This window comes from Lissotriton helveticus, chromosome 1_1 (assembly GCF_964261635.1).
Source record: "Lissotriton helveticus chromosome 1_1, aLisHel1.1, whole genome shotgun sequence".
NCBI lineage: Eukaryota > Metazoa > Chordata > Amphibia > Caudata > Salamandridae > Lissotriton > Lissotriton helveticus.
The window spans coordinates 1,433,867,615-1,433,892,592 of record NC_136057.1 but is presented as its reverse complement, the minus strand read 5'-3'; the positions used below and the strand labels follow the sequence as shown (position 1 = coordinate 1,433,892,592).

At 41.2% G+C, this 24,978-nt stretch overlaps 1 protein-coding gene across 1 annotated transcript in view; it reads right to left on the bottom strand.

The window, feature by feature from the left end:
• The window catches only part of TNFSF14 (TNF superfamily member 14), a 138,683-nt gene that overhangs the window by 18,247 nt on the left and 95,458 nt on the right, over positions 1-24,978 (bottom strand). The window contains exon 2 of the mRNA XM_078658149.1: positions 19,884-19,920. Coding sequence (XP_078514275.1) covers positions 19,884-19,920 — 37 coding nt within the window. The remainder of the gene's footprint in view (positions 1-19,883; positions 19,921-24,978) is intronic.

Below are 24,978 nucleotides of genomic sequence, written 5' to 3'. Positions count from 1 at the left end.
CACACTAGGCAGAACCCAACCTACACTCTAAATTTATAGAAGCCCTACAAAAACAACTGAGCTACAAACAACCACAAATGGAACAATCAGTAACCGAAATTAAACCTAAAGTTAGCAAACAAAAAATATACACTGTGCAGTTTACAATAAAGTTAATCTTTATCAACAACAAAGGAGTTAACTACTTAGAATCAATACTCACATCTCTATTATAAAATAGCAAACTTCCTACACAACACCCAATAAATAAAAAGAATAATCCAGACCAGCATAACTAAAATAATTTTTAACTAAATAATAAACATATTATTTTGTACATCAGCCAACAAAAATATACATGTGGAATTTCAAATAAGACCGTTGAATAAATTCAAAAAGAAAATCTCACCAAGCAAAAACCTCACAATTATCAATAGAAATCAATATAAAAACATAATCACAACACACGAATTAAAATTTAACAAGTACCAAGCACACACAGTTCACATAAATCATAAAATATAACATATCCCACCCACAAGAAATAACGTTAATATAAATTACTGTTCTGTAGCTGCAGATCCTCCCCCATAACCGTGTAGTCAAAAATATAATCCACCTTAAGGGAATTTTCTATTCCAAAAAGCCCCCAAAAATATGCAAAAATAAAACAAGTTCAATAGAGATCCATCTAAGCAACCCAAAGTGTTATTGAACCATTAAAAAAAAATAAAGTGTTCAAAAAAGAAATGCACCAAGAACCTCTAAAAACTAAAGGATATAAAGAAATAAAAATATTGGTTTACTAGACACTAAAACTGATTTCCTTTAAAAAACAAAATGCAAAATCTAAACATCCATACGAAGCCTTGAGATTCATAAACCTATAAAAGAAGACAATACCCACCTACAAAAAACAGTATCTACAAACATAACATATACATCACAATTAATGAACACAAAGCACATAACATAAATTACCATAATAAAATAATGATACATTAATAATTGAATCTTCTGAAACCTAACCCAAAACACTAGTGAACAAAATTACAAAAACTATGAATAAACCAACCAAAAACCAACATTATGACGATAATTTAATAGCACTCCCTATAAAAAAAGTAGAGCCTTATTAAGAGTTTGGTGGCGGTGTGGGAGCGCAAACCTCCCTCACCACCCAACCCATGTACAAACCTCCTGCCACATCATTTTTTTCCTGCCTGACGGTCAGTTCTTTGACGTTCTCAGGGCGGTGCCTATTTCATAGGCACCGCCCTGTTAACGTCAAAGGCAGTACCTGCACGGCATGGACTGCTGCAGTCAATGCCATGCAGGTACCGGTGTGCATGCACATGTGCGCCCCCTTGTGTGTATCCACATGGCATGAGGTACAAGGGGCCTAAAGGGCCCACTTTGCTTCCTCACCGCCACACTTTTCATGGCGGTTGCACTGCTATGAAATGTGTGGTGGTGAGGGAATTTATAATATGCTTGGTGGAACTGCAGCGGCCTTAATACCACCGCTCCACCACCAGGGATCCCTGGGCAGCCCATATGGGCTGATCATAATGGGGCAGTTGGAAGACTGCCACCACTGCGCCCCCACAAGTCTAGCGGTCTGTGGACGGCCAGAAACGTAATAAAGACCTTATAAAAGTTCTTACCTGCTCTGATGAACAGCAGTACCTTCTCGTGACCTACTTCCAGGAAAATTAACCAAAAAGTAGACAAATAAACTACAGTAAAAGAAATGGCCACTAAACTAAATGAACTAACAAAAAAGCCAATTTTCCTATAAAAAACAATAGGGATTTAATTTTAAAAATTATTTTTTAAATAATGTAAACAATATCAAAAAGTGATATAAAATATGATAATATTTTGTGCAGTATAAAATAAATAGCACTATAAAAACTATAACATAATTTAAAATATACTTAAAATGTTTTTTAAAAACTGGCTTTAAAAAACATATGTGAAACAACTGTATTGATGTAAATGTTCTAGAATGGCAAACATTACAAAATAATATAGAACTGTACAAGACTGTTTACATGTGATTTGCATGTTTTACATAATAATAAGTTTGTACAGAAATATTGTTTAAATAGAACAACGAAAATGTTTTTTATATCTAAATATATACATGTAATAACAATATATATATATTAAATACAATTGAAAAAATGTCATTACGAATTACAAACTGTGTTATGGACCTTCATTATGATAAAATATGTAAATATTAATTTTGTATGTGAAAATTGCAAAGCCAGCTTCCGTGTAAACCATTTTTTGGAAACCCTTGAACTCTGAATAAATTACAATGACTATTCCTACTTCATACAAAACCATTTTAGTGAAAGTACTGGACACTAAAGGGGTTACATTTACTATCCCCACTCCAATGTAAATCTTTTTGAGGAAGGTGTTGGACACTCAAGGGGTTACATTTACTATTTTCACTCCAATATAAACCATTTGGGCAAAGTGTTTGTCAATAAAAGGGTTACATTTACTTTTCCCAGACCATTCTAAACTATATTGGGGAAGCTGTAGGGCACTAAATGGGTTACCTATACTATTCATACTCTATAGTCAAACATGCTGAACATCTAGGCCCTCATTACAATGGTACAATAGTAGATGTCCCTCACGAGTCAAATGCAAATGCTTGATGAAAGGGTTTCAATGGTTTTGCATTTGAGTCATGAGGGACATCTAGTAACGACTAGGTGAACTGCAGCTCTTTGTAGAATTATTTTGATATTGGATACTATAATATTCACTGCCCACTGCTAATCTTGTCCCATAATGCTTTGCAGGGCCTTTGGTTGGGAATGTTTTTTTTGCCAAAAACTGTGCTTGGGGTGGTCCTAAGAGGATGGGACCACCACTGAAGTTCAACAAAATGTGCTTTTTGTTTATGCTCTTTGTGTTCATGGCATCTGCTTGGTCCTCCCCCTAGGTTAGGGGGGACACCAAAATCATCAGCTCTCTCATTGCCTAAAGTTTTCATTGAAAAAGTTCACTTTTGTGAATTGGTTTTATGCTTTTAAGCATGTAAAATTGCTTTTTCAAAGCATCTGAGAATGTTGTTATAGCTGCTATGCTACGTGCAATTTGCAAAGTGTGAATTAGCACAAACTTTGCATGCGCCATCAGCATAGTGTAGTATTAAACCCAGGCCTAGTCTTTAGCCATTTGTACAGCAATGTCTTTAAGCATAGGATTAGCACAGTGCTATCCACGCCGAGCTGTAAAATGACTAAAGCCATTTACCACTCCAGGCACAATATTACATCTTTGGATTGGTAAAATACCATCCAAGCCAACCTGAAATGAATAAAAGCAACCTCTGACACGTGTTTCGCTGCCATTACAGCTCTTCAGAGAGGTTTAGCTTTGTCCAGACACAATGGAGCACCCAGTATAAGTCAAAACAAAACCCCATATATATCCAAACAAAAGTTTGCCTGCAAAGAGGGAACCACACCACAGGTAAGTGAATCTTGCCCTCATTTATTGAGGAAACCATAGGATTCCGCAGCTCGGTGTTAAGTCAAATACAAAGTCCTGCCCGATGCGATTGCCTCGAGAATGAGACACGGAGATTCTTGTCGGCACCCGTTTTAATCACAGTTACCCCGCCTCCATTGGCGTAGCCACCCCGTGGCATTATGGTACTCGTAGTGCGACCGTATTATTGCAGTGAGTTATCCGTGCCTCATACTTCCATACTGCAAGTGTTTACCCCAGTGGGTTGCTTCAGACACTGTTCCCGCTGAAAAATGCACATTCACATCCCTCAAATGCATCACCTGTGCCTGGTTCTGCTATGTCGGTTGGCTCACCCCGCGGCCCAGGCGGTGCCGCTTCAATCCAAACAAAAGTTCACCTGCACAACAGGTAAGTGAATCTTGCCTTCATTTATTGAGGAAACCACAGGATTCAGCAGCTCGGTGTTAAGCCAATTACAAAGTCCTGCCTGACGCATTTTGTGTATTCTGTGAAGCGGCTCACCACCGCGGAGCGAGCACCCGGAGAAGGAGGAGCTGCGACGGTGAAAGTCTCTCTGGGTCGCCAGTCCCGATGCAGTAAAGTTTGCTCCCACTGCTTATTTTACAACAGAATATGTAAAGACGAACTTGGAAATCAGCCTTGATAGACGGATTTCGCCATGTGGGTTCAGCTGAATAGCTGCGAATCGGAGGACCCTCAGTTCTGACGCCGAAATCAGTGGTGAGTGTTGTGTTCTTTTCTTGGCTCACGAATGTCTGTATGCAGCGTCTGCTCCGAAGGATTCGCATATTAGAATTAAGAGTGCATGCCCCCAGACAAGTTGGTCTATATGACGTGTTTTTTTCCAGGCATGTCATGTCATCTATTACGGAATGTGAGGAAGCCGCAATGGATATTTTCAAACAGGGAACAGGACGGATCATATATGTAGTGAATGAAACTGAGGTCTCTGAAAACTCTTCCAGCAATCTGAAAGTGCTATACCAGACCTTGGAAAAAACGCATGAGAATGAAATTTACAAATGGTGGGAGGCCACATCCTTAGAAAAATATCTTCAAGTGGATTGTATTCCTAGGGGCTTACATATTTTTATTGTCCCCTCTTATGAAACTCCGGATCCGCAACTTCTAAAGGACTGGTCTGACCACACCACTGAATCCACAAAAGGAATGGTCCGATTTCTGATTAAATACGCATGGAGCAACAAAGTAAATCTCTTAGAGGAAATTAAAAAACTGAAAGAAATGATTAAAAAGGATCAAGACACCAAACAATGTGAAGATTTGAGAGCTTGCATGATGAAAAGACTACGAGATTACGAAAGCACCATACGCAAACAAATAAAAACGAGATTCCAATGCGAAGAGCAAGACTACGCCTCGGGGCATAGCCTAACATTTGCTTATAAATACGACATCCCAAGCAAAAAACGTAACCAACAAAAAGTGGGGGCACCAAGCAACAGAGATACCGCAGAATTGGAGATAGAAATCTCTGAGGAAGAACGAGTAGCCAATCAAGATGGGGACTCTAACACAGCGTCCACTTATTTTCAGGAATACCGGATGATCAGGGAAAACCATCAAAGATCGGCACCCTGCACACACCGACCAGTCCAACAGTCAAAAAGAAACAAAAAACCAGAAGAGGTAAACAAAGAAGGAGAAGATTTGATGTCCCCAAGAGTTACCCGCAGCAAGAGGCGAGGCAGATGGTAACTTCTAAAGCTGTTATCAACCTTTCTGACAGAGTTCTCACGGGTGTAGAAACTCAAGTACTTCAACTAGGACTGACTTTTTGTCCCACTGCGGACTTTGACTTTGTGGAAACAAGGGTGGATTTATTTAAATATACTAGAAAACTGAAATTTCAAAAAATCCATATATTACACCCCCCGACAACCTTGGGTGAAGACACTGGTATTGAAAATGACTCGGACTTGCTCTCTGGTACTGATCTGGATACTCTTCTAACTTTACAGCTCTTAGAGTCCTCTGAACCTGACAGCAATATCCATCAACTGCCAGACAATGAAACCCGTCTAGAAATAGCTGGGATCATACAAACGAGTGGCAAGAGCGGACTAAAAAGAAAATCAAGAACAATTCCTCAAACACCTTTTGACGCTATCAATGTCATTAATGGGGCAGTAATAGCAGACTTGAATCTAAGGAAAGACAACAGCAACTAAATCAAAGGCTATAACATTCCATTTGAGCAATGGCAGGCAATTCAATCATTTAATAATCATAAAGCCCTCTGAAAAAGGGGGGAATATTCTTATTTTCTCTCAAGAGCATTATGTCTCAAACGCTCTGAGCCAGCTTGAGGACAGAGAATGTTATTTACCCACTTACCCACTAATAAAGTAGTTTATGCAAATTGCATCAAGACCTTCCATGAATTTGTTATGTCTTGGAGGGAGGATGGTATAATTGATATAGATTAATTCTAATTTTTATTCAGTGAATGTCCCACAATCCCTACCTTTTACCGCCTTCCAATGATCCATACAAATGCTAGTAGACCACCAGGGAAACTAATTGTTGCTTCTATAATATAGTCTGCTTGAAAACTGCTCTGTTTATATTGATTCATTTCTGGCTCCATGGGTCAAGAATCTCAGTTCCTATATTAAGGACACAGGTGATTTTTTTAAGACTCATTGAGGGAGTAAGCTGGGAGGATGACATGTTTCTCATCACACTAGACATTACCAGCCTCTACACCTGTATCAGCCACAAGGATGATGTGGAGGCTGTCACATGGTTCCATAACAAACGTCCCATCAAATTCATGAGACATAATGATATGCTGGTAACCATGTTGACCTTTTGTCTTGAAAACAACCTCTTTATTTTCAAGGGCCAACTTTATAAACAACAACGCGGGACAGCGATTGGCACTTGCTTTACCCCAGCTATGCAAATCTTTTCGTGAGCTGGAGAGAGAAGCACATGGCCTGGAGGGATGTACCCGAGCAATGGATAAACAACATAGTATTGTGGGCCCGCTACATTGTTGATCTCTTCATTGTGTGGAAGGACAGCTGCGGTGCGACTGAGGAATATGTTGCCTTCCTCAATTGTACCAACTTGAACTTAAAATTTAGTGGTAACATTAGCAACACAAGTGTCTGTTATTTAGATTTGGAAGTCTATATCCAACAATCCAAGATTCTGACCCGCCTATATAGAAAACCAACAGAGGGTAATGCTGTCTTCCACGCTAGGAGTTTCCACCCTAGGAGTATGATTAACAACATTCCCTATGGGGAACTCCTGCGGCTAAAAACTAACTGTACAACAGAAACTGAATACACCAAAGCTAAGGAGGACACTTTCATTAGATTTAAAGAAAGGGGATATTTTTCAAATATTCTTAAACAAGCACATGTGAAAACAAACTCAATAGATAGACTTCAGCTTCTGATACCCAAAACCCCCAAACCAGAAATTGAATCTAAGGTCACTCAACTAGAATGAAAACCCGCTATAATGCGAAGTCCTGAGAGGTGGTGCGAATATTTAGGAAAAACTGGCGCATTCTCCAGACTGATAATATCTTGAAAAAAGTTATACCTATGTATCCATTAACCCTTTAACCACAGCGGAAAGTCCACCTCGGTGCGGGCGAAATAAAGGGTGGGCGTGGTTCAGACGGCCCCTGGCCGTCCTCCGCACACGCCCACCGTGACGTCGGACGGCCGGGAGCCGTCCGACGCATTGAACGAGTTAATAACCTACAGGTGCAGTGAATCAATTGGTGACCATCTAGTGCACAGTCACCTTAGATCAGTATCATACCAAATACAAACTGTACGATTTCTTTTTCCATGTATAAAATGTAAGGTATGTAAATGCAGCCATAAAGTGTTAGACTATAACACTTTAGAAAGTGGTATGGAAGGAAACAGGGCCTAAACCATCACTCGACTTCTTAACTGTAATTTGGATTTCACTGTGTATATCTTAGAATACCCATGCCCCAAAAGATATGCGGGCAGTACCATGCATTCAACCATATTATAGCATATGCACGCAATTTCTAAGAAAGACCCCACTTATCCAGTGGCTCACCATTTCGAAAATATGCACAACAATATACGTGATCTCTTGAAATTTTTCTGCATCGATCAGAACCCCAAGGATGAAAGAGGTGGGGATAGAATAAGACAGTTACGAGCCCTTGAATCCAAGTACATTATTGATTTACAAACCAAGGTTCCATTAGGCCTCAATAATGATGAGGAGCTGTGGTCCCATTTGGAATGATGTTGTCAATTTTCTGTCTAAATGATACAGCTTTAACTGTCCTCTATGACTTTTTTGACTTTTTTGTCCCTCTTTTCCTTTTTCCCTTGTTCCTCTTATTCCTTGTGTATTAACACAAACACATGGGTTATATGCATATCCAGAACTGCAAAGTACTACTCTAACATTCCGCTTTGCTCATTCAGGGCTCAATTGTGAAAGTCCAAGTGCTCCTTTTTCAACAAATATATGTTTGGTTGTAAATAGAATTTTCTAAATACAGAGTGACTGATATTATCTATTTGAGATGATATTAATCTGTAAATGACTGCAATGAAATTCACTGTCGGAAATGTGTTTACTTACAAACTGTGTTTTTTAACTGAACCAATTCAAAATTGTTGAAATTTGTGTTTCTTGGAACACTTGAGAAAAAAATATTATATTATAAGGCCTGTAACATGTTTTAAGATGGCTGCCATGAATTCCGCATTATGCCTTAAATTGATTACGCTGTTTTGTGCCATTGTTTTTAAACTTACGTCTTGATTTGACATTTGACATGCAACTTGGTGTCATCAGCATCGAAGAAGGCAGAGTGCCGAAACTCATCTGTCAGTGCGGGGGTTATGTTATGGTATGTTAAAATAATTTCTAGAGCGCACTTACACCAAGCGGTTTCATGGTGCTAAGGACAGGAAAACTGCGGCCGTGGAGGGCAGTGGGATGGTTAATCATATGCTTGTGAGAAGAGGAGAGTTTTAAGGAGAGTTCTGAATTGAATGTAGCATGATACAAATCTCAGGTTGTTAGGAAGGGAGTTCCAGAAACGGGGGGTCAAGAAGGAAAACCTAAGGCCACAGTATTTTTTCCATTTGAAAGTGGGGATTGTGGATGGAGAACATGGCGGCGGCACACTAGCTCGCCGCGGTGCTTCAGGTCGATCCCCCGCAGGACAGTCCCCGCTGAGCAGATGTATGCGTGACCGCGGTGACCCTGAATGAGACCCTGGATGAGACACTTCTCTGTTAATGTTGGCAATACCTTCGCTACTTTTTACTGTCTATCCCGCTTTTCATCTTTCATCTCTTTCCGTCCCGATGGTGGTTGCAAGGCGAAGCGGCTGGTGTGGTGCGGGAGTCCTGTTTCCATCTCCATGCTTTTTTTCTTTCGACTTCGACATCGACTGGAAGCCGTGCAGCGAGGAGGACGGCTGCGGCAGTAGCAGCGGAGGTATCGGGTGTAACGGGGGAGTAGGCGAGGTTTCACCGACGAAAAGTAAGTTGCTTCTTTTTGCTCAGGGCTTGGACTTTGGAGTCGACTATAATCAGAGCGGCAGTGAACCCAGTGGGGGGAATCCTGAAATCACATGTACTTCATATCTCTCAGGATTTAACAACGGGTTTAACAACGGAATACCTCCCTCGAAGCCTGTAAACTCCTCTAATAAGTCTAAGAAGTCTTTAAGCATATTGGGCACTCTATTTAGCCCAAGGATCTGCATAGCCGCCCTGGAGCTAAGAAAGGGGAAAAAATTAAGGAACCTATTTTCTCCCAAGGGATTAAAGCCAGCTTTAGCGCCTGTAAGACACATTGCCGCGGACATTGAAGTCCCCCAATATTTACAAGCACCTACTCCGGCTTCAACAGTGGAGGGGTCTCTTGGGCAGGAATTGGGTGGTGTTAGCTATATCAGTCGGGAGCTGCCAGAGATCGCTCTATCAGAGCTATCTGATCTCTCTGATCTGAGTGGTAGTGCGGTCAGGGTAGGGGAGCAAACACAGTCCCCTCTTGACAAGACCACATCAGTAAAATCTGGTGTATTTAAGGCAATTAATGACTTACCTAACACTCCCAAAAGCGGGGCTAAGAGTGGTCGAAGTCGCCGACAGAAAAAGAAAGTAGAGCTCAAGAAGGTCGGGACCTTGGAAGTGGGGGCAGATATAGGAGAAGTGATTAAACCACTATCCAAACTGAAACCCTCTTCATATCTAAACACTGAAGTCAAGTCTAAAGCCTTAAGTGTGAGGGCTAAGTCTAAAACAAAAACCAAGCTTAACGCTAAAGACACTAAAGTTGCACTTCCAGCAAGTTCTAAGCTAACACCCTCACTTCGTGCCTATTTTAAAGCCATTCCTCAGATTATACACCTTTCTGAGGGCTTAAAAAATCAAGGCATGGCGTCAATATCAGACTCCAACACTGCGTTAGGGGTGGAATCATGCTCATTAAAGGACATGGTTTTATCCAAAGAGTCGGCTCAAGACGGGAGATTCCCTGATCAAATAATCGACTTTGCTAAAGATACCGATGTAACCTATGGTAAAGAGGCTAGCTCGCGAGGACTATTAGACCCAGGAGAGCCAGACCAACATCAGTTACAATCACAGTTGTTCTTGGAGCAGCAATTGAGTGAATCTCAATCCCCCGCTAAAGCTGTCTCTCAAGAGGATGAAGAGTCAGATTCCACGGATTTGGGTTCTGACTTGGGTGCTGTTGGTGGAGCTTCTGGGGGGCTAGTTGAAGAAGAGGCCTCAGCAATTTCGGCTCAACTCGAATCTAATTCCATACCGACTCCTCATTTATTATCTCAAGCTCCATTGACGGCAGCCTCCGTATTAGAGATGTTTTCAGCCCTCACCAAGGAGATAAGGAAAGGTTTTGCTGAGTCTGCGGCCAATCAACAAGAGTTCAAAAATTACTGTGAGTCCCTCGACAGTAAAATCGAAAACCTCACCATAAGAACGGGAGTATTAGAGGAAACAGTGGGTGTCCAAACAGTTTATCTGGATCAGGCAAGGCAGGATATAGTCAAACTCACAAAGGAAGATCTAGCTCTTAGCGACAGGATGGAGACCCTCGAGAATAATGCGAGAAGAGGAAATATCCGCATTTTAAACGTCCCTGAAGGGTCTGAGGGGTCAGATATAAAACAATACATCGTCTCACTACTGAAGGAAGCCTTGCCATTAGAACATACCACCGAGGACTTGTCCGTTGACATCCAGAGGGTATATAGGGACCCCTTTAGGCTTAATCCTCAGCGTTCTAAACCACGAAAGATTTTGGTAAACTTTCACACCTACGTTTTAAAGGAACGCATTTTGAATTTGGCCCTGAAGCAAAAGTCTCTGGCAGGGAAAGGCTTTACTTTCTTGATAAGATCTGATCTCTCCAGAATAACGCTGGAAAAACAGTGGGAGTTTGGCAAACGTCTGGATGCTTTCAGAAGATTGGGGGCAACGGCCCAGCTGATGTTCCCAGCTGCTCTAAGAGTTATGCATAATAATAAGATGTATAACATTAGGTCAGTTCAAGCGGCAGATGAGTTGTTAATGGATCTGGGCAAAACAGTCTCTTAGGGCAAAGTATTAAAGTATAATAAAGTTCCGAATACCCAGTACTGACATATAAATGGGCTTCGATGGAAGAAATTTTGATCATAGATAGCTCCCCCTCTCCCAAGCGCTAAATGGACTCAACAAGTTTGATGTTTGATGCTTATTTTTTCTCTCAGTCCTAATTTTGAATAAGTACAATCAGTGGTACATATCTCCTCATGTGGCTACATGTGTTAAAAGGAAATAGAAAAAATAATTAATTAAATAAACAGAAAAAATAGGACATAAAAGAAAGGGGGAAAGGGATTATGCTAAAAATTAAAAAAAAAAAAAACGATAAAAAACGAAATAAAAAAGGGGGGAAAAAAAAAAAGGGGCAAGATTATGAAAAAAAGTAACACAAAAAATCATCTTATTCATCAGGTTCATTTAGGTCTATTTACCTGAATAGTTAGCGGGTGCACTTTTCTGTAGGGGATAAACCGGTGGGGCACTATCTACTGGGACTATGTTCCGGTTAGATAATGCAAGGGTTCTTCACGGGGGGGGGGCTCTCACCTGCGGGTGAGTGCACAGGGGTGGAAAAAACATAAAATGTCCTCAATAACCGGTTTGGAAATCTTTGGAATAGCTATTCTTGGTTTATACATTTCACATATCTTACATATCTTACCTATATCTGTTGGGCACAAAAAATTAATAGTTTTACAAACGTATCTTTTCTATGTTATATTAAGTGAATTGTCCTATCAAGTAAGGGATGAGTAGTATAAGCTTCCTTTCCTGGAACATCAATGGCCTGCGCACAAAGCCTCGTGCAAATAGAATTCTACAATATCTGAAAGAATCAGCAGTGCAGGTCATGGTATTGCAGGAAACCCATCTCTCGCATACTGAAATGTCAGACATAATTAAAAAGAATAGATGGATTGATTTTATGGTCACTACCACACAAACATCCCATACGAGAGGGGTTGCAATCATTTTTAAAAAGGGAGCCAAAGCCAAATTAATATCAAAGGTTGTGGATTCTTCAGGCAGGTGGGCTATTGCGACAGTCCTTATTGCGGGGGTATCAATTACAATAGTTGGCTATTATGGCCCAAATCAGGATGACCCCACGATACTGGAAACAATTGTTTTGAAGTTATTATCAATACCAGGACCCATTATCTTAGCCGGTGATTTTAATATTGTTTTGGACCCCATCCTGGATAAGTCTCCTAACAATCGTTCCAGGGTTTTGTCTAAAACCAGATCCTTTCTGGTAGAAGCCATGAGACAGCAAGGGTTCGTCGACGTCTGGCGACAAAGATCAGGACACCAACAGGGGGTTTCCTATAGAAATTATAAGTATCACCATAAGTCTAGGATAGACTACATTTTAATAACCCAAAGACTGGTTGATTCAGTTAGAGCAATAGAATATCTTCCGTCACACCTTTCAGATCATTCTGCGGTTAAATTGGTGATGGATTTGCGCAGTAAAAAAATCTCGACGGTTTGGTCCTTTGATCGTTCCTTACTTACCAACGAGGAGGACATTTCGTTTTTAAAATCTGAGACACGTAACTTCTTCCTATCGAATGAAGGTACAACATCGGATAAAACTATCTGGGATGCATATAAGGCAACATTGAGAGGATTGATTGTGACTAAAATAGCCTTTCAGAAAAAGATCTACAGCAAAACAATATCTGCTATAGAATCAGATATGGCTGCTATCGAACAGGAAATAGATCTAAGTAATAGATCTTCAAGGTCAATATTAGATACCCTTCATAACAAACTGGCGATACTGAAGGGGACCCTGGCATCGACTCTGAGTTTGAGAATTCAACAGAGGTGGGAAGCCAGCAAGCTGGCCCACTTCGAATATAGTGAAGGTGCAGGCAAATTGCTGGCCTGGAAGACCAAAGTAGACCAGGTCCGGAATAACATTGCAACCATAAAAATAGGTACTACTAATCTCTCTTCCGATGATGATATCAGGGAGGCATTTAGGGAATTCTTTCAGGCCATTTATAAAGAAGACAAAGTGATATCGGTTGAGTCTGTTAAGAGCTGGTTGGATAAAATCACCTTACCTTCCCTCACTCTGGAACAATCTCAATATCTGGACAGCCCCATCACTGAGAGTGAGGTGATATCAGCTATTAAGAAATCTAAGAAGGGGAAAGCATCGGGGCCTGATGGCCTTCCGGCTGAGGTATATAAATTCTTAGACTCAGAGATTGCTCCTTTTCTAACAAAGTTGTTTAACCAAATTCTCTTAGAAGGTATGGCTCCTCCAACATCTTGGGATGTTGCTTCTATTACCCTTATTTTAAAACCAGGTAAACCGATGGAAGATTGTGGGTCATACAGGCCAATATCTATTTTGAATGTGAACTATAAAATCTTTGCCACTGTTTTATCATCAAGATTGGCCAATGTCGCACCATCAGTCCTTCATCAAGATCAAAAGGGATTCTTAAAGGGAAGACAACTATATGAGCTGACCTTTGATCTAATTGGTGCCATAGATATAGCAACATCTAATAACCTCCCATTGGCGGCTATGACGCTTGATGCAACCAAGGCCTTCGACAGGGTGAATTGGGTTTACCTGTCGGAGGCCCTGGCCAAGTTTGGTGTGGGGGGTGGGTTTCGTATGGTGATTAGTCTTTTGTACAGCAATCCCTCGGCATCTCTCCTCGTTAATGGAGAATTATCAAGTTCTTTTTCTATCTCAAGGGGAACCCGACAGGGCTGTCCACTCTCCCCCTTACTTTTTGATTTTTACATCGAACCTTTCGCGCAATGTCTAAGGGAGGAGCCCGCCATTAAACCTTTTCAGTATCAAGGTTGGATGAGGAAGGTGGCTCTATATGCCGACGATGTACTTATTTTGACATCAGAGGCCGTAACGGCTCTCCCTGCCATAGTGAAGCTGGCTAGCGCCTTTGGACTAGTGTCGGGGTATGAGATAAACTCAACTAAAACCGAAATACTTATCTGGAATGATGAGAATCCACCTATAGAATTTCATCCCAGCACCTCTATGCGTTACCTAGGCTTAACAATTGTAAACGACATAAATAAAATAGTCCAAATTAATCTAAGCAAAGTGCTTAAAGACTGTCGTAAGCTCCTTCACTCTTGGTTGCATCTCCCCCTCTCATTAATAGGTAGGGTTAACCTTATTAAAATGTCTATTCTTCCAAAGATCTCTTTCTTATTTAATACAATTCCCTTATATTTTGATCAAAAAATTTTAGCTAAATTTCAATCAAACGTCTCTTCTTTTATTTGGCACAACCATCTCCCACGTATTGCCTGGAAAAAAATAAGACGGCGACGTGAAAAGGGAGGGCTGGCGGCCCCAGATTTAAAAATTTATGCTTGGGCCTTTCAATTATCACATTCAAGGATGTTGTTAAAGAAGCCCGACTCCTTGGGGGTGGGAATGATGTATGCAGCAATGATGGAGGGGGAAAATATCAATCACTCTAGTTTTCTTTTTAAGTTTGGAAATCCTAAGTTTTTAAAAAAAATTAAACTGAAGATCCTACAGGGCTTTGCTCGAACATGGGCAGATATCATGAAAGCTATAAAAGTAAATTACTTTTGTGAAAAAACACCATTGTGGGATCTACCCGAAAGCCCGGTTTGGCTTGATGACACCCTGGCAGTCCCTTTGAGGGAGGCCGGCATGGAGGTTTGGGGGGACCTTTTTTATGAGGGAGATTTATTCTCATGGGAATATTTGCAAGCTAAGATTGGTCCTAACCTTTCACGCTTCAAATATATCCAGATTTATAGTTGGACAGCAGCCTATAAAACGTCCCCTGCTAATAAAAATAAGTTCAAACTGGGTGGTCATAGCCCCTTTATCTCCGATCTACTAACTAGAGGGCCAGAAAAGAAAGAAATATCTAGATGGTACAACTCTATAATGGATGAGGTAGATGGAGACTTCGTTTTACCAGAGTCAGTATGGGGTTCTGTTCTGGGGGATGTGAACTTACAAACACTTTGGAAATCTTCTTTCCAGCTTTTGTGGAGCATCGTTAAGCCATCATGGCTTCGCAGAAATCATGTCTTTACCCTTTATAGAGCATATTACTCCCCCTCTAGGCTTTCAAAATTTACAGAAGGTCAGACAGTGTCTTGTGCTAAATGCGGTCAAGTCGCTGCTACAGATGCACATATGTTCTGGGAATGCCCGATACTAACAACCTTTTGGCAGAATATCAGTAACTGCCTCACTGAGTCTTTAGGAAATCTTGTCAAAATGGATCTGTCCTTGATCATCTTTGGAGTGTTGGAAGGAGTACTACATCTACCTAAATGTTTAGTTTTTTATTCCATCCTGCTCGCAAGAAGAGAGATCTGCAGGAAGTGGAAGGACCCGTCACCTCCTACCTTTAGAGACTGGCAAGACTCTGTACTGCGGACATCAGTCATTGATTTGGCTAGATCTGGAAATCGCAGAAAAAGGGCATTTTGGCATCTGATAAAGTGGTCTCAGTGATATATTCGGGTTTTTTTTTTTTTTCCCCGAGTCCAATGATTGATATCCTAAGGTGCTCTTTGTTTTTAGCACCATTGGAACAGCTGTTATCCGGCCCCCTATATGGCTGCCAAACTACTCCGTGATCTGCTGTGGGATGGCAGAGTAGGATTTAGTGCCTCCTGGGAGTTCGATGGAAGACTGAGGGATAGATGGCCTTCAAGATATGTGTCCCTACCAGTTCTTAACTGAGTCAGTCATTCTCCGTTGATTCCTATACGGCACTGGTCCAATTGGAGGTTATGAGGACAAAAAAAAAAAAAAAGTGGGGATTGTGAGCAAGTGAAGCTGAGAGGAACGGAGTTCCAGAGAATGGACGTAGCGTTGAATTCTGGAAGAGATGAAGGCAGGGCCTTAACTAGCAAGGGCCTTAAAGATGGTACAGCCCAGCTTGAATACACAGCGTTTTGCCACCGGAAGACAATGAAGGCTCTTCATCAGGGGAGTGACATGGTGATGTTTAGGTTGGCGAAAAATGAGGCTAGCTGCCTGGTTTTGGACGAGCTGTAGGCGGTGAAGTTGGTATGCCGGAATGCCACATAAAGAGCATTCGCATAATCGAGGCGAGAGGTGACCAGTGCCAAGATGACAAGAGTAAGGGCCTCGGTGGTCAAAAACCTACACATTTTCCGGATTCTGCGAAGATGGAAAAAGCAGGAGGAGACTACAGCATTGATTTGAGGCTTCAGGGACAGGTCGTTACAGATGATGACTCCAAGGCTTTTTACGGAGTTAACTGGTTGGGAGGGGGTACCCAAAGAAGGAGGCCAGAAACCGGGGTTCCAAGGGTTGGAGGATTCCCCTGTTAGAAGAAGCTCAGTTTTATCGGGGTTATGATTAAGTTGGCTAGAGTACATCCATTCACTAATAGAAGTCATAGTGGATTCCAGCACATTAAAATCACTTTTCAAAACAAATTCCTGTGAGTGCCCTCCTTTAACAAGCCAATTGAACGGTTCAGACAAGTGGAGAAATTTATATATGTATGAACATATAGGGGCTGATTACGATGTCGTCGGATCGCAAATTATGGCCTGTCGGTTGCAATCCGAACGACATCTGGCAGCATGCGGAGGGACTGAATGCTGCTCTTCCGATGGGCTCAAGGAGCCTGTAAATTCAGCGGTCAGACAGTAATCCCTACTATAAGGGTGGTGTCTTCTCATGCTTCACCGTATGGATTACTATGTCTCTTTCAGTCTGCCTTTCTCTGGTGGTCCGACCGCCATAGAAAGGCAGACAGATACTGACTTGGGGACCACAAGCAGTCCCTCCTCTGCTAAGAGGCCTGGGGGCACCTGTGATGTCCCCCCAAACATTCATGCGCTCTGTGGCAGGTACCCATGGTGCCTGCCAAATGGTGTATTGATGTTTTACAAGTGTATGTTTGTCTATTGCAGCTTAAGCTGCAGCCAGCAGCACAAGCCGCAATATAAAATATACACTTTTCAACCGCATTGAATGTGGTTGCAACATAATCATTGGAGCAGGACCTCCGAATCCTTGTCGGGCAGACCTTTTCTCTATCGGATGTCGTAATAAGGCCCATAATAATTTATGATCTCACACAAATAAATATATCAATTATTTTCACAACTGCCTATTTTCTAGCAATTGAAAACATATATATTAAATTAAACATCAGTGTACACAATACCAATATTATTATAACTTTTAAACATTATGTACTTTAACACATTTTTATTACATTTTCAAAACAAACATAACAATAAAAACATATTTATCAATAGAATATCATGCTAAAATTAAAATTCAATGTTATATAGTAATTATTTCTTAACAATTTAAAATAATCTTGATTTTTAATGTAAAACAAAATCATATATATTGTGATTAATTTTAATTTAAAAAATCTCAATGTAATTTAAAACAATACAAATGTGAATACATTATTACATTTAACAATACAAAATGAAAATATCAATTTTGAAATTATAGTTTTTTGTAAAATTTGTAAAGAAATTATAAATGATCTCTAAATAATTTTAAACAATTAAATTACATGCACATAAGTGTACTTTTTTTTTTAAATATGAGAGCATTTACATGAATTGAACATTTGTATTTAAATGAGAAAAAATTTATTTTAATAATTACTTATTGTAAATAAAAAATACATTTTAAAAAAGATTGCAAAAATTGTTATAATTATAAAAAAATTAACATACAATTATATTACTAATTAATTTCCTCTTCCGTATCACCTAAAAACCCAACATCTTGCTGCTTTGACATAATCATATATACATTATTTATGCATTTTAATAAAAAAAAAAATTACAATTATAAACAAATAACTAGAATCATTTACAAAACATATTAACACAAAAATTAACATACAACTATAATAAATCACATTACAAATAATGTTTATAAAATAACCCATTAAAATGTTATTATGTACAACAATATTTGCTCTAACAATATTTTTTCAACTCTGATGAAAAACAGCACTTAAAATGATATTCTTACCTGATATGACCGCTGATGTTATTTTTGTCATCCCGATATTCTTGACACTATATTTCTGTATCACATTATTTTTATTTGATATTTTAATCAAATTCTCCACGTTCATCTCTCTTTCCCGATGTCTGTAGCTCCCCGTCCCCATGCCCATGCCTTCCTGTGTCTACATCTCCATGTTTATAGGCATTGTCAAAGTGGATCAATAGGAAGGGCAAATCTAGAATCCAAAACTCTGGCTTTAAACTTTATCATGTCCTAATGATATGAGCCAGTCTGAATAGAAATCATGGGTCACTACAGTAATCACTGGCTTGGATAACTAAGATCAACACTGAATCTTGAGAAGAGGGTATGGGGTGACTATTTCACCTTTGGCCCTTGAGATAGGTCTCAATGATCACAAGGCTGAGTTTGCAATGGAATTTGCAATGGTCATCACTGGTTCATGGATGTTGTTACTATGGCTTTCAATTAACCTTTTAATTGGATGGTACTAGTCCTTTTGTAGGAGTCCGTAACTTAGGCACAGTTAGTCTGTTCCCTTTGATGGGTCACAATGATCAAAAGTGGCCACTTTATGAATACGGGGGTATATTCACAAGGAAATGGCACAGCACAGCAGAAAAGTTTGCAGCACCATGTTGCGTCATTTAAAAAATGCAGGGATGCACTGTATTCAAATGAATACGGTGCACCCATGTGTTTTACCTTGCTCTGGCGCTAAAAAATAGCTGCCTAGCACCAGCACAGACCCTTGCGCCATAGGGATGATTTCCTGCAACACAGGCACCCTTGCAGCATAGTGCAAGGGTGCCTGCATTGCAGGGAATCATCCTTGCAATGCAGGCACCCTTGCAACATGGTGCTAGGGTGTCTGTTTTGCAGGGAATGATTGTTTATGTGAAAGAAGGGACACCTTCCTGCACATAAACAATATTAAAAGACGATTTGCTCTTTCCCTGAAGGAGCAAAAATGAGGAGAAATAAAAGTATTTCTCCTTGTTGCGTCAATCTAATGCCTGCTTTTGCATGGCGTTAAATATGCCCCTTAATGGTTATCACAGTGGTTGGCATTGGTTCTAGGTTATGCCCGCTTTGGTTACTACCAGTCCCTTGAATAAGCTGCCAGTAGTTTTCAGTGATCCTCTAAAAGAAGGAATTATCATCATTGCAGGGCCATTCAATAGGGCCCTAATGTTTTTCAACGGTCCCTTTGTCAGGTCACCATGGCCTTTATGGCCCCTTTGATGGAGTCACAATAGCCATTGAGGTCACAATGCCTTTTATGAGGTAATTTGGCAGATCACGATGGGCCTCAGTGGTCCATTGAAAGGTCTCTGTGATCATCACCGGTCTCTTAGATGGTGTCAATATTTTCATTACTGGTCATTCAGGTCAATGCAATCACTAGATATGGGCAGCTCTGGTCCTTTAAATTGGTCCCTCAATAGCACTCTATGCTCCTCATTACTGGCTTGCATGAGGTTGGTATTATCATCTCCGACCTACTTGAAAGATCTCCATTGTCATCATTGGTCATATAGCTAGACACTGTGATTATGATATCTCATTGGACAGGTTCTCTTGTAATCAGTGATTCTTTTGATCAGATCTATTAACCATCTTGGATTCCTTCAATGCTCATCACTGCTTGGCTAAATGAGTTTCCTTGAATAAAGGTAAGTATGTTCATCTAGGAAAAGGTTACATTAACTTTCAAAAATCAAACACCTCCTTACCTTGGATCATCTTCTCAAAGCTGGCATTAACACGTTTCTGAAATTAAGAGGAAAAAGGAGTGGATCAGTGACAGAGCACTTACTACCACATGGATGTCTTCGCACAGACCCATCCAACCCTTCTCACATGCTCAGCTGAACATACTCTTCTACCTTACCCTTCCCACGTGCTCAGAGGAACAGTATTTTCCCACCCTTCCTTTTCTACATGCTCAAAGAACAATACTCTCCCACCCTACCCTTCCCACATGATCTGATTAACAATACTGCCTCACCCTACCCTTCCTAAATGCTTATATAAATTCTCTCTTTCAACATGTCATGGATTTATTCCTTCCACTTCTCACAACTTTATAGGGAATGTAAGTTCCTCTAACCCAGATACTTAGAAGTTCTTCCACCTCTGCACCCTACATGCTGACAGATTAGAAACTGATGTCTGAACACATTTACACACATGGGCAATAACCATTGCTACTTACATACTTCTAGGTACTAATGGCCTCTCCCACAAAAGCTCTTGGTGAATACAATCTCCTCTCCCCACAAGTTCTTAGAAGCCTCATCTATCTATATGCTGCCAGAGACTAAGGGGGTGATTACAATAGCGGCTGATTGGACTGCTATAGCAGTGGTCAGGAGACTGCCCAACAAGCAGTTGGCAGTCTGACCACTGCATTAGGGCACCACCGCGGGGCTGATGGTTGCAAAGTGCTCCTTTTCACAGTGGCTCGTGCTGCGGCCCGGGAATAAGGCCACAGCACAAGCCGATGTGAAAAGGAGCACTTCCTACACATCCATGGACCATGTGCTCTGCAATGCTGCCATTCTGAGCTGCAACTCCGATCGGCTCCCCATTGGGATCTGAGATCCTATCAGGGGTGGTGGTCTGGCCTCTGCCCGCTGTAGGTCTGACTGCCAGCATTAAAATGTGGTGGTCAGACTAAATGGCTATCAGCAGTCAGACCTCCACCGACGGCTTGTCTGTGTGTGATCCGACTGCCATTATAATCAGCCCCTGAGTGCTTGATTACGAGTACGGCGGTTCCAAGACTGTGGTAACTGCAGAGGCAGTCCGACTGCCACAACCTCAGCGGTCTGACCACCCAATTACGAGTTTGACGGTTGGACCGCCACCAGCCCGACATAATACCACTGCCACCACCAGGATCCTGGATCCTGAAGGGTTGGCGGTCGGGAAGCAAAGGTCTGTGTGCAGATTATTACCTGACTTTCCAATGAGCTGTTTATGGTGGGGACCCCGCCATGAGCAGGTCAGCGGAAAGGCAGGAAAGGGGCCCCAAACAGGGCCCCAGGGTGTTTTAGCCCATGCGGTGTGTGCATGGGGGCACATGTTGTGCACCCCTCTGCTTGCACTGTCATGCATGCACTGTGTGCCATGCACAACTTGGTGCATGGAATACAGTGCACCTATGTGCAAGTGGTTCTGCCGCAGCAGCATATGCTTCAGGCTGTCCTTAAGCTGGTAGTCCTGTCATAACAGCGCTGCCTGGATGCTGCCAGCTTGTCTGGCAGCATCCCGACCACTTCACTGGCGGTCCGACGGACAGACCACTGATCTCCATTTCAAGCCCAAGATGGGCAAATAATCACTGGTACTGCACATGATCCACTCCTATTCTGAATTTGCGTCCGTAGTTGCTAGTGGTGCACAGTGGCATTCATTTGTAAGGGTCTTTTTTATCATCGGACTTTGACCATGAACAAGAAAGAGAAAGTCATGAAAGAGAAAATGGAGGTGGGAGAAAAAGATAGAAAAACAACAACATAGGGAAAAAAGTGATGGAGAAGAACATGCAAGTGAGTGGAAAGAGACAGGAAGTATTGAGTAGTGAAAGTAAGAGACATGAAATGAAATCAAGACTACACAGTGGTGGTGGTTGACAGCCCTTATATTTGGGTGCACCGGCAGTAAGCTCTTAAAAAACCTTCATACCATTCACTTTTGTTTTTACAAATTAAGGGACTCATTACGATGAGGCTCTTAAAGCCTCTGAACGCATACCAGCGGCTTTCCGAGCCTCATCACGGTTTCAGTTCTGACCGCCGCATTACAATGCAGGTGATCCAAACTGAAACCAGCCGATCATTCAAACTGGATTACCATTGGCCAGTCAGAGATCGGCATGTAATCCCAATGGACGGCGTTCCCACTGTTGGGATTATGATGCTAGGTTTCCGACAGACTTTCAATGCCGGGCTTTCCCACATGGAAAGTCTATCAGAAAGCGTGTTTGGGGGCCCCTAGCAAGGCCCCCTTCTCTCTGTGGCCTCCGATTGGGGCCCAAGGGGGCACCATAGCCCCCTGTTAATCCCTGCACCATGTGGCAATCACCTTGAGGTGCCTGCCACGCATTGCATGGATTAACAGAATCTCCCATTTCTCAATCGGAGCTTGTGCTACAGCCGGTTTACCCCCACCCCCACACCGCCAAACCCATGTACACACCTCCCACCAGATTATGACTTTTTAGTCCCTGGTGGGTGGTTCTTTGGCGTTCCCACGGTGGTGCCAATTAAATAGGCCCTGCAATCGGAACACCAAAGGCAGTACCAGCACGGCATGGACTGGTGCAGTCCATGCCGTGCAGGTATTGCACTGCATGCTCACAGGGGGGCACACCATGTGCTCCCCTGCATGCATCCCATGACCCAGAGGCAACAGGGGATCCTGTATGGTCCCCTGTTGTGCTTCATCTCTGCCACAGATTTCATGGAGTAGGAACTGCCATGAAAACCGTGGCAGAGATGAAACTCTTAAGATGCTTGGGGGACCTCGGCATTCTCGTCAAACATATTGCGGCCTCAAAATCACCACAGCACCAACTCGGATCTCTGATCCCTGACAGTTGCAGCTGTGAAATGGGGGTCCAACTGCCCAACTTGTAATGGGGTGGTCTGACCTACGGTGCAGTGGTGGCTGCACGGCCTCCGCCATGCCATCGTGAGTCTGGCGGTCCGTGGACTGCCAGACTCATAATCAGGCCCTTAGTAGTAAATGTGGGCAGGACCAGTGAGTGTATACTTACTACGAACTGGGATTGGTTTAAGGAAGATTAAGGAGGAATTTAGAGAAGTTTTAGAGGGATAAGGGAAGGACATGCAAACATGCATGAAAGAGTCAGCCTACTGCTCTTCTAAAGTTACTGCAGCCAGAAATGACCCAAAACAGCAGTAAATGTACTCCAGCTCAAAGCTAGAGTAAGTCCAGCACCACACATGGCCAACCACTGATGCCTCAATACCCTGCCATGGGAACCAGCCATTACAATGCGGCTGTTACCACAACTAACTTTACCACGCCTGAATTTATAATGAGTATGCCTTACCATGCATGGGCTCACAATGATTTTCATTGCAAAGGAGGTAAAGGCATATGCCTGGTAAAAGTAGTCAGCGCTCTAGACGCGGTACAGAACTGCCTTTAGTGCGAATGGGTGGGGTGGGAGGTGTTTGAGGTAAAAGTCGTCGGGATGTCAAAGGGGATCAGGACGTGGCTTGGTGAGTCGTTTTCAGGGCTGGGGGCCACGTTTTAGGGCTCAGGGCAGGTGCAAGTTTATGGCCTGGTCTGGGTTTGGGGTAGTTTCCAGGGCTGGGGGCCTGGTTTTAGGGCTCACGATTGGGGATGGTGTTGGCAAATGGGTGCCTCACAAGGGTGTATTAGGTCTCAGGGCCAGGATTGGGATGGGAATAGGTTTGTGGAGGCTGTCTCAGGGCAGGGGTTAAGTTTTAGGGCTCAGGGTGGTTTTCAGGGTTGAGGTTTTCGCTGCATTTTTCGGGTTTGGGGCATTGGAGAGGCTGCCGGCGGAGACAATGAGGATACTGTTAACTCACGTAACCTTTACTACGCATATGCCATTACCATTCATGCCTTTACAATGAAATTTGTTGTAGAGACATATTCGTTGTAACATCCTGCGTGGAAAAGGTAACGCATGGTAATGGTACTGCGTAGTAACCGCCAAGTTGTAAAGGCATGCATGGTAATCGCATGCATGGTTCCATCATACAACTCGTCCCATAAACAGCAATGGTGTTTAGGATTTAAAATAAATATCCTATGGGAAATAATGTTAAAATAAATGACTTTATTTAAACTAGATAAAAAAAAAAAGTATCCTTATATGAAATATTCTAACAACGGCTATTACATTTAAAAAAAATGTATGTAACTAATTTGTATTAAAATATAATTGTATTACTTGTAATCAGTTCTATAAATCCCTTTTAATAATCAGTAATGTAAAATATTTATTTGCTACTTTAGGTGTGGTGTAAATGTAAATATCAGAAACATAATTTTAATTTAATTTAGCACATTCAAAATAATTACATTTATCACTGGGAACGTATAGGGACAAGTGAAAAATATATTAAACTTTAAAAATGTATATGTTTCCATGTTAAATAGTAATATAAATTAATTTGATATATTTTCTTTAAATGTAGAACAACATAAAAAAAATGCTACAGCACTATTAACTTAATGTTGTATTAAATATTTAATTAATGTATTAGATTACATAAACATGATTTGTATGAAGATGTATTTTTTAAAAACTCCCTCCTAAATAAAATGTTTATATTTATATATTATGCATTAAAAATCACAAAAAGTTATGTGTAGAAATAATTTAAATCAATGTAATTAGTATTTTTCAAAAAATGGGTTAAATATTTAAAAAATTAAAAGCATTGCTAAAATGTTATTATAAAGTAATATTTATTTAATTACATTTACGGGCACATGCATCAAAGGAAATTGCATTCGCAAACGGTGCGAATCGCAAAATTCGGCCGTTTGCGAATGCAATTTCCATTTTTGGGATGCATTATGCATTTTGTTGTTCTCGCAATTTAAGAAATCGCAAAATTGCGATATCTTAAATTGCAATTGCATTTAAGGAATCTCAAATTGAGATACCTTAAATGCAATGCATCAAATTTTTAAAATTTGTGAATTCGCAAATAAGGGGTGCAAATTACCATGAAGTTGACCTTCATGGCAATTTGCGAAAACTTTTAAAAATACACAAAAGTGCATTTTTCAAAGTGCCATTTTACACCCACACAT